Here is a 12,684-nt window from a genome sequence, read left to right as displayed (position 1 = left end):
GTGACAAACCGCACGATGCTGAAGAGTTGTGGACAGCTCTGAAAGAGCAGGTAGATCTGTGGCTCACACCGCTGAACCTACAGCCAGGCATGGTCATGTGTGACAATGGCCGGAACCTGGTGGCGGCTCTGAGGCGAGGCGAGCTCACACATGTACCATGTTTGGCCCATGTGCTTAACCTCATGGTTCAGCGGTTTTGGAGCTGCGGGATCTGCTTGTCAAAGTATGCCACCTGTGTGCCCATTTTAGAAAGTCAGCTACAGTTTCCGCTCCCCTTGCCATGCTTGAGCAGTGTTTGCAGCTTCCGGCTCACCGACTGGTGTGTGATGTCCCCACATGTTGGAACTCTACACTGCAGATGTTGGGAAGGATTTTTTGGCAGAAGAGGGCAGTTGTTGACTACCAGCATCAACAACATCGTCGGTATTCAGTTCAGACTCCACACATAAGACCTCAGGAGTGGACATGTATGTCAGACCTCTGTACCATACTCCAAAACTTTGAGGACTCCACCAAGATGGTGAGCGGTGATGACGCCATAATTAGCATCACCATCCCGCTTCTCTGTCTTCTGAAACACTCTCTGCTCACAATCAAAGAGGATGCATTGCAGGCGGAGCACGATGAGATGGAGCAAGGGACCATACAGGGTGATTACACACAGCCCAGCCTCATCTCATCCCAACGTGGAATGGGTGACAATGAGGAAGAGGAGGAACAGGAGCTAGTTTAATGCACTATAGACAGTACTACCTGCACAACTGTCATACCGTCTGTTCAGCGTGGATGGCCTGAGGACAGGGGGGAGGAGGAGGAGAGTATGGTCAGTCGTCCTCTTGGTGAGGACACAGAAATCTTGCCTGTTAAACTCAGCCATACGTGCCAGACTGCTATGTTACGCTGCCTTTCCCGTGACCCTCGCATCCTTCAAATTTTGGGTGAGAGTCATTACTGGTTGGTGACACTTCTAGACCAACGCTACAAGGAGAACTTTATATCTCTTATTTCTGAGGCCGACAGGTCTACAAAAATGGGGCAGTACCAGAAGGCCCTTGTTGCGGAACTATTAAAAAAAATTCTTATCTGAAAATGCTGGCGGCAGAGGTCATAGTTTGTTTGACAACCAAGGACTACAGGCGAGAGAGACACAACTCCAATCCAGCAGAGGCAGGGGAACACTGTCAAAGTTCTGGGAGAGTTTTCTCAGCCTCTCCCATCGCACAGGCCCTGAGGAGCGGGGTACTCTCACAAGGAGTGCAAGGTTTGGGAAGATGTTGAGGGAGTACCTTGCTGACCGCACCAACGTCCTCCGTGATTCCTCTGTGCCTTATACTGTAATTATTGGGTATCCAAGCTGGAAACGTTGCATGAAATGGGTCTACCCCTTGGAGGTCCTGGCCTGCCATGCTGCTAGCGTTTTATCAGAGCGGGTTTTTAGTGCCGCTGGTGGAATTATAACTGATAAGCGCATCCGCCTGTCAACTGAAAATGCTGACAGGCTGACTCTTATAAAAATGAACAAGGGCAGGATTGGGCCAGACTTTTCAACACCACTGAATGATAGCAGAGTAACATAAGCTCAAATCCAGTGTCTTTTTTTTTGGGAGGTGTATTCCCATGCACCTTTTCACACCCAGACATGGGTATACTATACGCTTCCTGATTTTGGCTATTTGCTCTTGTCCTCCTCCTTCTCCTCATCCTCATCCTCCACCACATTACCAGGGTGACAGTGGTCCGTGATGCAAAACCCATAGAATTTTTTTAAAGGGTGTTGATGATGCCGGTAAAAAAAATAATTATACAGTATGTTCATGTATACCCCCCAGGGGTAAATGTTCGTCAGCCCATACGCTTAGTGCATGGGCATTACAAGTATAGGAGACCTGCTCCTTTCTAATGGGAACATTTTTTTATGAGGCCCTCCTCCACATCTTTTCCAAGGTGCATTGGAGTGCCTCACAATTTTTGGCAGCCTTTGCATTCACTGCATATATCAACACTATGGAAGACCCACTTCCTAATAATGGGAACATTGTTTTCAGGAGGCCCTCTGACCTTCACGTCTCTTCCAAGGGGCATTGGAGTGCCTCCAAATTTTTGGCAATCCTTGCATTCACTTCATAGGCAAACACAATGGGAGACCCACTTCCTAATAATGGGAACATTGTTTTCAGGAGGCCCTCCTCTAAGTCTCTTCAAAGGGGTATTGGGTTGCATCCACATTTTTAAAGGGGTATTGGGGTGCATCCAAATTTTGGGCATTCCTACCATTCACTGCATACGTAATAACAGTATTGGAGACCCACTCTTTAGTAATGGGAACAACAAAGCATAGCCGGCTGATGACTCTCTAATAATAGTGAGGGCCGACTGCTGGCCCTTTAAGAATAGTAAAGGCCGCTTGATGGCCCTATAAAAATAGGCTTTGTGACTTTCAGAGTCCCTCCTTCACAAATGAAACAGGATGTGTCTGATGATGTGTCACACACTACATGGCCAGATAAGGCTGTAAAATGTTAAAAAGATATCTCCCGGTGAATGCATTTGTCATGGTTGAAAGCAATGCAAAAGTGCAAAAATGCATCAAAAATGCTACACTACTTGTGAACATAGCCCAAGGTGTGGAGGAGTATTTTTGGTTTTGGTTATTTATTTTGCCTTATGTTCAAGTCATTACCCTGGAAAGAATGTTCCTTAACATATTTCCAAGGAAAATCCATTTTGGTTTCGTTTTTTTAAATGTTTTATTGTGAGTCCGTAAAAGTGGTGTAATACCTCTGCCAACGTTGTTGACAGCAGTGACCTGGGAGTCAGAAATGCTTCCAGGGGTCTTCTTCATGCTGTTCCCATGTCATTTGAGCACTGTTTCCATCGGTTTGGGCAATTTTTATGTCTCTGCAGACCGCTGGGGGGAGCCGCCTGAAAAATGCTTGAGTTTCCCATAGACTTACATTGGGCTCATTGCTCGGGTCGATCACCCGAGCATTCCAATTTGCTCGACACGAGCATCGAGCACTCGAGCATTTTAGTGCTCGCCCATCACTAGTATTGACACAAAAAAATCAAAGCTAGGATCATCTCTAATTCTTGCTTATTCAGATACAAAATAGACAAACACATTGAATGGAGGAAATGGTACATTGTAAGTCTGTTTATACCTAGAACCATGCATAAGCCACTTGTCTTGTCAGGTTAGATGGGAGCTTTCGAGCTATGGGGTTCACACCTCTAGCAATGTCAAGAAAATGTCAACCCCACAAGATCCCCTTCTGCTTTTCTACAGACAACTCCATTTAACTCTCTAAGCTTTGAATATTCATTGTTTGCTATTTTAGGAAAGTCATCTATTCTCTTAAACAAGGCTTTTTCTATAACCTCTACTGAGCCATAGCATTCATCAAGTCTATTCCAAATTCTTTGACCGACCGACATCTGAACAATTTACATTAATGTCTCTGATTCTCTCTGCGTGCTTGACAGACTCACTTCCAAGCCATTTTACCAAGAGGTCCACTTCTTCACTACATGATAAACCTATGTCTCTGATAGCATTTTGGAAGGAGGGTCGCCATGCTCTGTAGTTTTCGGCGCTATCACTGAACTTTACAAGTCCCTTAGTGACCAACTCACATCGAGCAAAGAACTTGGCAAAGTCTATTGTAGCTTGATTGGCGCTGATACCAGCTGCTGGTGTTTTGTCAGAGTACGTGTGGTGTGTGTGGTCATACCGGTCAGATGTCTCTGGTTTAGGCCAAATGGTGTAATACCTTTCTGATGCAAAGGGAGTCTCTCTAAGTAAGGTCCGGTTCCTCTGTTCTGGAGAAAGATTACTGTAGTCAGTCTTACCCCAATGTGTACTCTCTTGTTCATGACAGGGCTTTCTGGTGGTCCGAATAATCTGGTTGGCTTGACTTGTTGACAAAATGTCCTTTCTCCAGCTGTAGGTCTGGGTAGTCATCTGATTTGGAATGTTGATGAAAGTACTCTGAAGTGCGCTGCTGTGAGTCGTGGGGAGCTTGCTGTAGGCCTAATACACTGCCGTATCTTCTGTGTTCGCTGACAAAAGATATGGTAGCCTCTAATGCATCAGCTTCCGCTATGGCTGCTGCGGTTTCTTTTTCAATAGCAAGCTTCTCTAATGTCGCTTCTAAGCGTGCCTTTTCTGCATCAAAGGACCCTTGAGTAGTTTCAGTTGGATCTCTTCCTCAGCAAAGGCGGCTCGTGCTTTCGCTGCTTCTGCTTTTGTATGGGCTATGGCGGCGGTATTGCTGATGGATAATGCATTGGAGGAACCAACCGTGATTTAGTCTTGATGGAGGATGCTCGTTCTTCAGATATGACGCGACCATTAGAAGACCACTGCAATATCTGTATGCGGGCTCTGCGTGGATAATGGCGGGCTACGTATGGTACGACAATTCAATGCGACTGCTAGGAGGCTGCTGTGATATCCGTTGCGGGCTCCACGTGGATAGTGGCGGGCTTCATCTAGTCAGATCTCAGAGCTTGTTCTTAGCAGTTGTTTCACTATACTGCCTTACACAATAGATAGCATGGTGTGCAGTGAGACATGTAGCTAAACCCCCTGTCTTCTTTAATAAAAAGAGGCTGTGAACTTGTAACTTCTTTTACTGCTTGCAGCTGAACAGGAAAGGGTGAAACTACAGGGATATAATAACAGAGATATTTCAGAACATACAGTACAGACCAAAAGTTTGGACACACCTTCTCATTTAAAGATTTTTCTGTATTTTCATGACTATGAAAATTGTACATTCACACTGAAGGCATCAAAACTATGAATTAACACATGTGGAATTATATACTTAACAAAAAAGTGTGAAACAACTGAAAATATGTCTTATATTCTAGGTTCTTCAAAGTAGACACCTTTTGCTTTGATTACTGCTTTGCACACTCTTGGCATTCTCTTGATGAGCTTCAAGAGGTAGTCACCGGAAATGGTCTTCCAACAATCTTGAAGGAGTTCCCAGAGATGCTTAGCACTTGTTGGCCCTTTTGACTTCACTCTGCGGTCCAGCTCACCCCAAACCATCTTGATTGAGTTCAGCTCTGGTGACTGTGGAGGCCAGGTCATCTGGCATAGCACCCCATCACTCTCCTTCTTGGTCAAATAGCCCTTACACAGCCTGGAGGTGTGTTTGGGGTCATTGTCCTGTTGAAAAACAAATGATGGTCCTGCTAAACGCAAACCGGATGGAATAGCATGCCGCTACAAGATGCTGTGGTAGCCATGCTGGTTCAGTATGCCTTCAATTTTGAATAAATCCCTAACAGTGTCACCAGCAAGGCACCCCCACACCATCACACCTCCTCCTCCATGCTTCACGGTGGGAACTAGGCATGTAGAGTCCATCCGTTCACCTTTTCTACGTCGCACAAAGACACGGTGGTTGGAACCAAAGATCTCAAATTTGGACTCATCAGACCAAAGCACAGATTTCCACTGGTCTAATGTCCATTCCTTGTGTTCTTTAGCCCAAACAAGTCTCTTCTGCTTGTTGCCTGTCCTTAGCAGTGGTTTCCTAGCAGCTATTTTACCATGAAGGCCTGCTGCACAAAGTCTCCTCTTAACAGTTGTTGAAGAGATGTGTCTGCTGCTAGAACTCTGTGTGGCATTGACCTGGTCTCTAATCTGAGCTGCTGTTAACCTGCGATTTCTGAGGCTCGCGACTCGAATAAACTTATCCTCAGAAGCAGAGGTGACTCTTGGTCTTCCTTTCCTGGGGTGGTCCTCATGTGAGCCAGTTTCTTTGTAGCGCTTGATGGTTTTTGCAACTGCACTAGGGGACACTTTCAAAGTTTGCCCAATTTTTCGGACTGACTGACCTTCATTTCTTAAAGTAATGATGGCCACTCGTTTTTCTTTACTTAGCTGCTTTTTTCTTGCCATAATACAAATTCTAACAGTCTATTCAGTAGGACTATCAGCTGTGTATCTACCAGACTTCTGCACAACACAACTGATGGTCCCAACCCCATTTATAAGCTAAGAAATCTCACTTATTAAACCTGACAGGGCACACCTGTAAAGTGAAAACCATTTCCGGTGACTACCTCTTGAAGCTCATCAAGAGAATGCCAAGAGTGTGCAAAGCAGTCATCAAAGCAAAAGGTGGCTACTTTGAAGAACCTAGAATATGACATATTTTCAGTTGTTTCACACTTTTTTGTTAAGTATATAATTCCACATGTGTTAATTCATAGTTTTGATGCCTTCATTGTGAATGTACAATTTTCATAGTCATGAAAATACAGAAAAATCTTTAAATGAGAAGGTGTGTCCAAACTTTTGGTCTGTACTGTATATCTGTACAAACCTAGATGAGGTAATCTGCAATACACAAATAACAGAAGAATGCCATAAATATCAAGAAAGTGGACCGTGCTCTGTAAAATTAAACAGACAAATGTCCACATGCAAGCTGAGGAATCAAATCATAAAAAGAGGAGTATAACACAGCAATATGTTGCAAACAATTATAAATGCTTTATTAAACATAAAACACAGAGTAAATAAAATGCACACATAGAGGTAGTGTCAGATGGTAAAATGCTTCCAGGTAGGAAAAACATAATACATTCGTGACAATTCTGAGATACGGCACAATTGCACACTGCCCAAAAGTGACCTAACTATAAGTGTTTGTATTGCCAGAAAATCAATAAGGAGGGCTAAAATCACAGAATATAGTTAAAATCATGCCCTCCACGAATGCTACATAAGGGATGAGTGGAAAGAGAACATATCCATATTGATAATGATCATAGCATGTAGCCTGTTCAAGTCCATTCATCCAGTAATGTATAACAAAAGGGAAGGTATTACCTACCAGGGAAGCACAGCGTGTCACACGGGGAGCATAGAAGTGGTGAAAATGGTTGCAATACACAGTATAAACATGAGGTAATAATACAAGGTGGGGATTACCTATACAAAACATGAACAAGCTGCTAACATCACTGCATGGTAACACATAGATAGTGGCTTACCAACTATGCTTGAATCAAGCTGTTTTACAAGGAGCATAAGACAGAGCAACATATGAGGTTGTTTCTTCCTCAGAACAATGCAGGAAAATGGCTGCTGGTATTTTTCACAGTGTCATAACATCAAGCCCAAGATGCAACAGGACAATCCCAGAATGCATTGCAAACTTAAAGTAAAATGCACATATTAAACTACCAGCAGATGGTGCTGTTACCAAATGATATAAACAGAGTTCAATACATAAAAATTTGTAATAAATATACATATAACTTTCAGATAGCCAATTTTACTGTGTCAGGACAGTACATTGGCCCTTGTCATCCATGTTGCTGGTAAAAAAAAAATAGACACGTCTCCATGTAGTTCACATGGACAAATGGTCCGTGTGAAAACATAGACATGCGAAGATCACCAGCATCAGCTTTTACACTATGTCCATAGCTTTACACTATGTATCTGTGAAAAAAAACAGATGTCATGCCTTTTAGGAAACATGTCAGTGAGGCCGAACACAGAAATGGTCATTTAAAAACTTGGTCATTTTTTATTGCATCTTTTTATATCTTTAGTTAATAGATGAAATAATGAGCAATTTGCGTGTCTATTTTTTACAGCTATTACCTGTGAACTTGGCTCTTCCACATACAAAGATAAAGATGTCATTAGCTATAAATGTCCCCGTGGGAAAAGACCAAAATCAGATCTTGTGCAGTGTTTTAACTATGGCTGGGGTCCCCCAATTATTTGTCAAGGTAAGTCTTTTTAGTAGAAAAAGAATTGCATTAGTGATGATAAAAGCATTAGCGATGATAAAAATATTACATGCCATTAGTTTTAGAGTTCTGTCTGCTTGACTGCTTTTTTAATCTACTATTTTAGAGTAACAGTATGCTGACTGACTCCAACCTGCCTGCATATTCCATGCACTATTCTCAATATAGTTTGCATTGGCTCAATAATCTATAGAAAAATCTACTTCCTGTCTCCTTTCTTATTATGCCAGTGTCTCAATCTATGGCTCTATCTACACATACCTCTGAAGTTCACCTTATCTTACTCAACTGCCTTTTATAAGCAAAAAGATGCAAGAAAAGCTCAAAGATAGAATTACAATTTCCTAATAGAAGTTTCTCTACCTAATTTAAAGATTGCCATGCATGCTCGGTGCCTATAAAATTATTCCTATATCTAAATAAAATTATAACAAGATACTAAGTAAATCACGTGTTACTTGTGGAATCAAAATACATTTTGTATGTTATTATTATTATTTATTTATATAGCACCATTGATTCCATGGTGCTATACATAAGAAGGGGTTACATACAAAATACAGATACTACTTATAACAAATAAACAATGATAGACTAGTACAGGGAGAAGAGGACCATGCCCTTGCGGGCTTACATGCTACAGGATGGGGAAGGAGACAGTAGGTTGGGGGGGTTGCAGGAGCTCTGGCGGTGGTGGTGATGTGGCAGCGTGGTCATTGCAAGTTGTAAGCTTTCTTGAAGAGATGGGTTTTCAGATTCCGTCTGAAGGATCCGAATGTGGCGGATAGTTGGACATGTTGAGGCCCAGAGTTCCAGAGGATGGGGGATATTCGGAAGAAGTCTTGGAGGTGGTTGGGTGAGGAACGAATTAGTGTGGAGGAGAGAAGTAGGTCTTGGGAGAACCAGAGATTACGTGAGGGAATATATCGGGATATTTGTTCAGAGATGTATGGAGGAGAAAGGTTATGTAGGTCAGTGTTAGTATGTAATGATAGTTTATATAATATATATAGGAAACTGAGTGTCCTTAGCACCAGGCTACAATCCAGTTTTAAACTTCTTAGACTGGTCATGTACTTAGATAGCTATTGGCCTAACACACATTTGGCTGAAAGATATTTTTTTCTGACCCCCTCCTACATGTCAGTCAAGAATTCACGTAATCAGTATGGGGAGAGGGAAGTAAGGGCTCCTATTGTTAGCCTCACTTTATGAAGTGGATCCACTGAGCCCAGGTTCGGGTGTAAATACAATCCCCTGATGTTGGTGCAGCTGGCAGGATGGCACAAGGGGACATCATGGTACAAGGTATGCACAAGAATCCAGGGAGCAGCAGGACAGATGCAGTGAAGTCAGCAAGGAAAGAAGCTAGTTGGTATGGTGTTCAATGGAAGTGGAGTACACGAAATAAGGGTCTTGAAACACATTCCGAAGACACAGGTGTGTGTCAATGGGCTTTAGGTAGGTATAGGGAGGTGATATCATAGATCCATGCTAGACAACCTGCAAAACCTGACAATTTAGGGCTGTGGACAAAGGTGAATGCAGTAGAGACTGGGACAGGTGTGTAACACGTATAAGAAGTATTTTGCTGATTATTTAACCCTTTAATCATAGCTCTCAATTGCCCAAGATCCATCAAGACTGTCCTCATTAGAGAGAACTGTAGGAGGAAAGAGATATATCCTGACTTTCACACACACTATCTGAGATGTCTCCTGCAGTGATCTTCACTGTGTGTATTCAATGCTCAGTAACTGTTACTCCTCTGGGATGGGCAGGCATCTCTGTGCTCTCTGCATCATTAAATTTATTTAAAAAAAAATCATTATTTAATTTTTTTGAAGCGTGGTATTCCTTGGATTCGAAACCCCCAACCTACATAAATTGTGGAAGCGATGTCCACATTGGAGAGCTGCCAAGGTTCCCAACCAGCAGAAACCTCCATAAGAGACCCCATTTTGGAAACTTCTCCTCTTGAGGAATTACTCTAGGGGTGAAGTGAGCATTTTAAACTCACAGGTATTTCATAAAATCGTATAACATTGGGCTGTGACAACAAAAAGTTACATTTTTTTCCCACTAAAATGTTGTTTTAGTCCCAAGTTTATAATTTTAAAAAGGGCTAATAGGAGAAAATGGATCACAATAGGAAAAAATGTTATGCAATGTCTCCTGACTACAGCAGTGCTCCACATGTGGCAAAAAATACTTTTTTAGGCACAGTGCAAAGCTCAGAAGAGAATGAGCATCATATTGAATGCAGATTTGCTTAGAATGGTTTGCGGGTGCCATGTCACATTGGCAGAGTCTCTGAGATATCAGGACAGCAGGACCTCCAAAAAGTGACCCCATTTTGCAAACCACACTTCTCAATGAAATCATCTAGGGGTGCAGTGAGCATATTTACACCACATGTTTCACAACATTTTATATCATTCAGCGGGGAAGAAAAAAATTATATTTTTTACCACTAAAATGTTGTTTTAGCTCCAAATTTATATTTTCACAAGGGGAAATAGATAAAAATGATCTCAAAATTTGTTACACAATTTCTAATGAAGGTATCAATACCCAACATGTGGCTGTGCAGTACTATTTGGCCACACTCTGAGACGCTGGAGAAAAGGAACGCTATTTGACTCTTAGAGAACAAATTTTTGTGGAATACAGGTGCATCACACTAAATTAGAATATCAAAAAGTTAATTTATTTCAGTTCTTCAATATAAAAAGTGAAACTCATATTGTATAGAGTCATTACAAACAGAGTGATCTATTTCAAGTGTTTATTTCTGTTAACGTTGATGATTATGGCTTACAGCCAATAAAAACACAAAGGTTGTTATCTCAGTAAATTAGAATAATTTATAACAGCTTGAAAAATGATTTTAAAATCCGAAATGTTGCCCTACTGAAATGTATGTTTAGTAAATGCACTCAATACTAGGTCGGGGCTCCTTTTGCATCAATTACTGCATCAATGCGGCGTGGCATGGAGGTGATCAGCCCGTGGTACTGCTGAGATGTTATGGAAGCCCAGGTTGCTTTGATAGCAGCCTTCAAAGCCATTCATAACCTCTCTCCTCTGTACATCTCTGAACTAATCTCTCGATATACTCCCTTACGTAATCTCCGGTCCTCCCAAGACCTCCTTCTCTCCTCCATACTCATTCGTTCCTCACACAATCGCCTCCAAGATTTCTCCTGAATATCCCCCATTGTATGGAGTCTGTGCCTCAACACGTCCGATTATCCACCACATTTGGATCCTTCAGAATGAATCTGAAAGCCCATCTCTTCAAACAAGCTTACAGCCTGCCATGACCTTGCTTGCTGCCACCTCAACAACACCGGAGCTACTGCAGCCCCCCAACCTACTGTCTCCTTCCCCGTTCCCGTAGAATGTAAGCCCCCAAGGGCAGGGTCCTCTTCCCTCTGTACCAGTCAATTATTGTTAGTTTATTTACTGTAAGTGATACCTGTATTTAGTATGTAACCCCTCTTTATGTACAGCACCATGGAATCAATGGCGCTATATAAATAAATAATAATAATAAAAATAATAAAAAATAAATTCAGCTCGTCTGCATTGTTGGGTCTGGTGTCTCTCATCTTTCTCTTGACAGTATCTCATAGATTCTCTATGGGGTTAAGGTCAGGCGAGTTTGCTGGTCAATCAAGCACAGTGATATTGTTGTTTTTAAACCAGGTATTGGTACTTTTGGCAGTGTGGACAGGTGCCAAGTCCTGATTGAGAATGAAATTTCCATCTCCAAAAAGCTTGTCGGCAGAGGGAAGCATTAAATATTAAATTAAAATTTCCTGGTAGATGTCTGCGCTGACTTTGGTCTTGATAAAACACAGTGGACCTACACCAGCAGATGACATGGCTCCCCAAACCATCACTGATTGTGGAAACTTCACACTAGACCTCAAGCAGCTTGGATTGTGTGCCTCTCCACTCTTCATCCAGACTCTGGGACCTTGATTTCCAAATGAAAATAAATTGTAACTCTGGGACCTTGTGGCGTGTGTCAATCACTGCCTTCTGGACAAGTCAGCAGTCTTCCCCATGATTGTGGAGCCTACTGAAACAGACTAAGTGGCTTTTTTTAAATGCTTAGGAAGCATTTGCAGGTGATTTTTGGTTAATTATTTTAATTTACTGAGATAATGACTTTTGTGTTTTCATTGGCTGTAAGCCATAATCATCAACATTGACAGAAATAAACACTTGAAATAGATCACTCTGTTTGTAATGACTCTATATAATATATGAGTTTCACTTTTTTTTTGAAGAACTGAAATAAATTAACTTTTTGATGATATTCTAATTTAGTGAGATGCACCTCTAGTTTGCGGATTCCATGTATAGAGCACCTAAGTGTCAGAAGAGCAAAATCCCCCTCAATTGTCCCCAATTTGGAAATTACACACCTCTGGGAATTTATCTACAGGTGTAGGGACGATTTTGCCTCCAAAAGCCATGGCCCCATTATCAGTATTTGGTCGGTATTCGGTCAGTAATTTTTCTCAGGAGTGGGAGCCAAAACCAGGTGAGGAACAATCAGAAAAAAGGTATAATAGAAAAAAATGCAGAATTGGTGCATTTATCACCCACTCCTGGTTTTGGCTGCCATTCCTGATAAAAAAATACTGATCAAATACTGATAGTGGGGCCATGGGCAAAGGGTGTTTTCCAGAAACGAGCGGCATTGGATGTTGCAGAGTGAAGTTGCAAATCTGCCATTTTAGTGCTTAGTGCTTGTACATTATACTGCCCATACATTGTACTCAGCTTGTACTGGAAGTATGCACCCTGTAAATTAAGTAGGTTCTCCTCACTAAGTTAATGCCAAACATGTGGACTAAATGCTAACTGAAGTTTAGACAC

The 12,684-nt window shown here is 42.0% G+C and overlaps 1 protein-coding gene across 3 annotated transcripts in view; it reads left to right on the top strand.

Annotated features, from left to right (window-relative positions):
* CFH (complement factor H) overlaps positions 1–12,684 on the top strand; it is a 1,056,626-nt gene that overhangs the window by 474,549 nt on the left and 569,393 nt on the right. For all 3 annotated transcript variants that reach the window (XM_073642935.1, XM_073642934.1, XM_073642933.1), the window contains exon 11: positions 7,630–7,767. In XM_073642935.1, the coding sequence (XP_073499036.1) occupies positions 7,630–7,767 (138 nt within the window). The remainder of the gene's footprint in view (positions 1–7,629; positions 7,768–12,684) is intronic.

Source organism: Phyllobates terribilis, unplaced genomic scaffold (genome assembly GCF_046119375.1).
Source record: "Phyllobates terribilis strain yellow unplaced genomic scaffold, ASM4611937v1 Scaffold_8__6_contigs__length_399053987, whole genome shotgun sequence".
In the NCBI taxonomy this organism is placed as follows: domain Eukaryota; kingdom Metazoa; phylum Chordata; class Amphibia; order Anura; family Dendrobatidae; genus Phyllobates; species Phyllobates terribilis.
The sequence above is the reverse complement of the archived record's forward strand: the minus strand, read 5'-3'. Positions and strand labels throughout refer to the sequence as shown.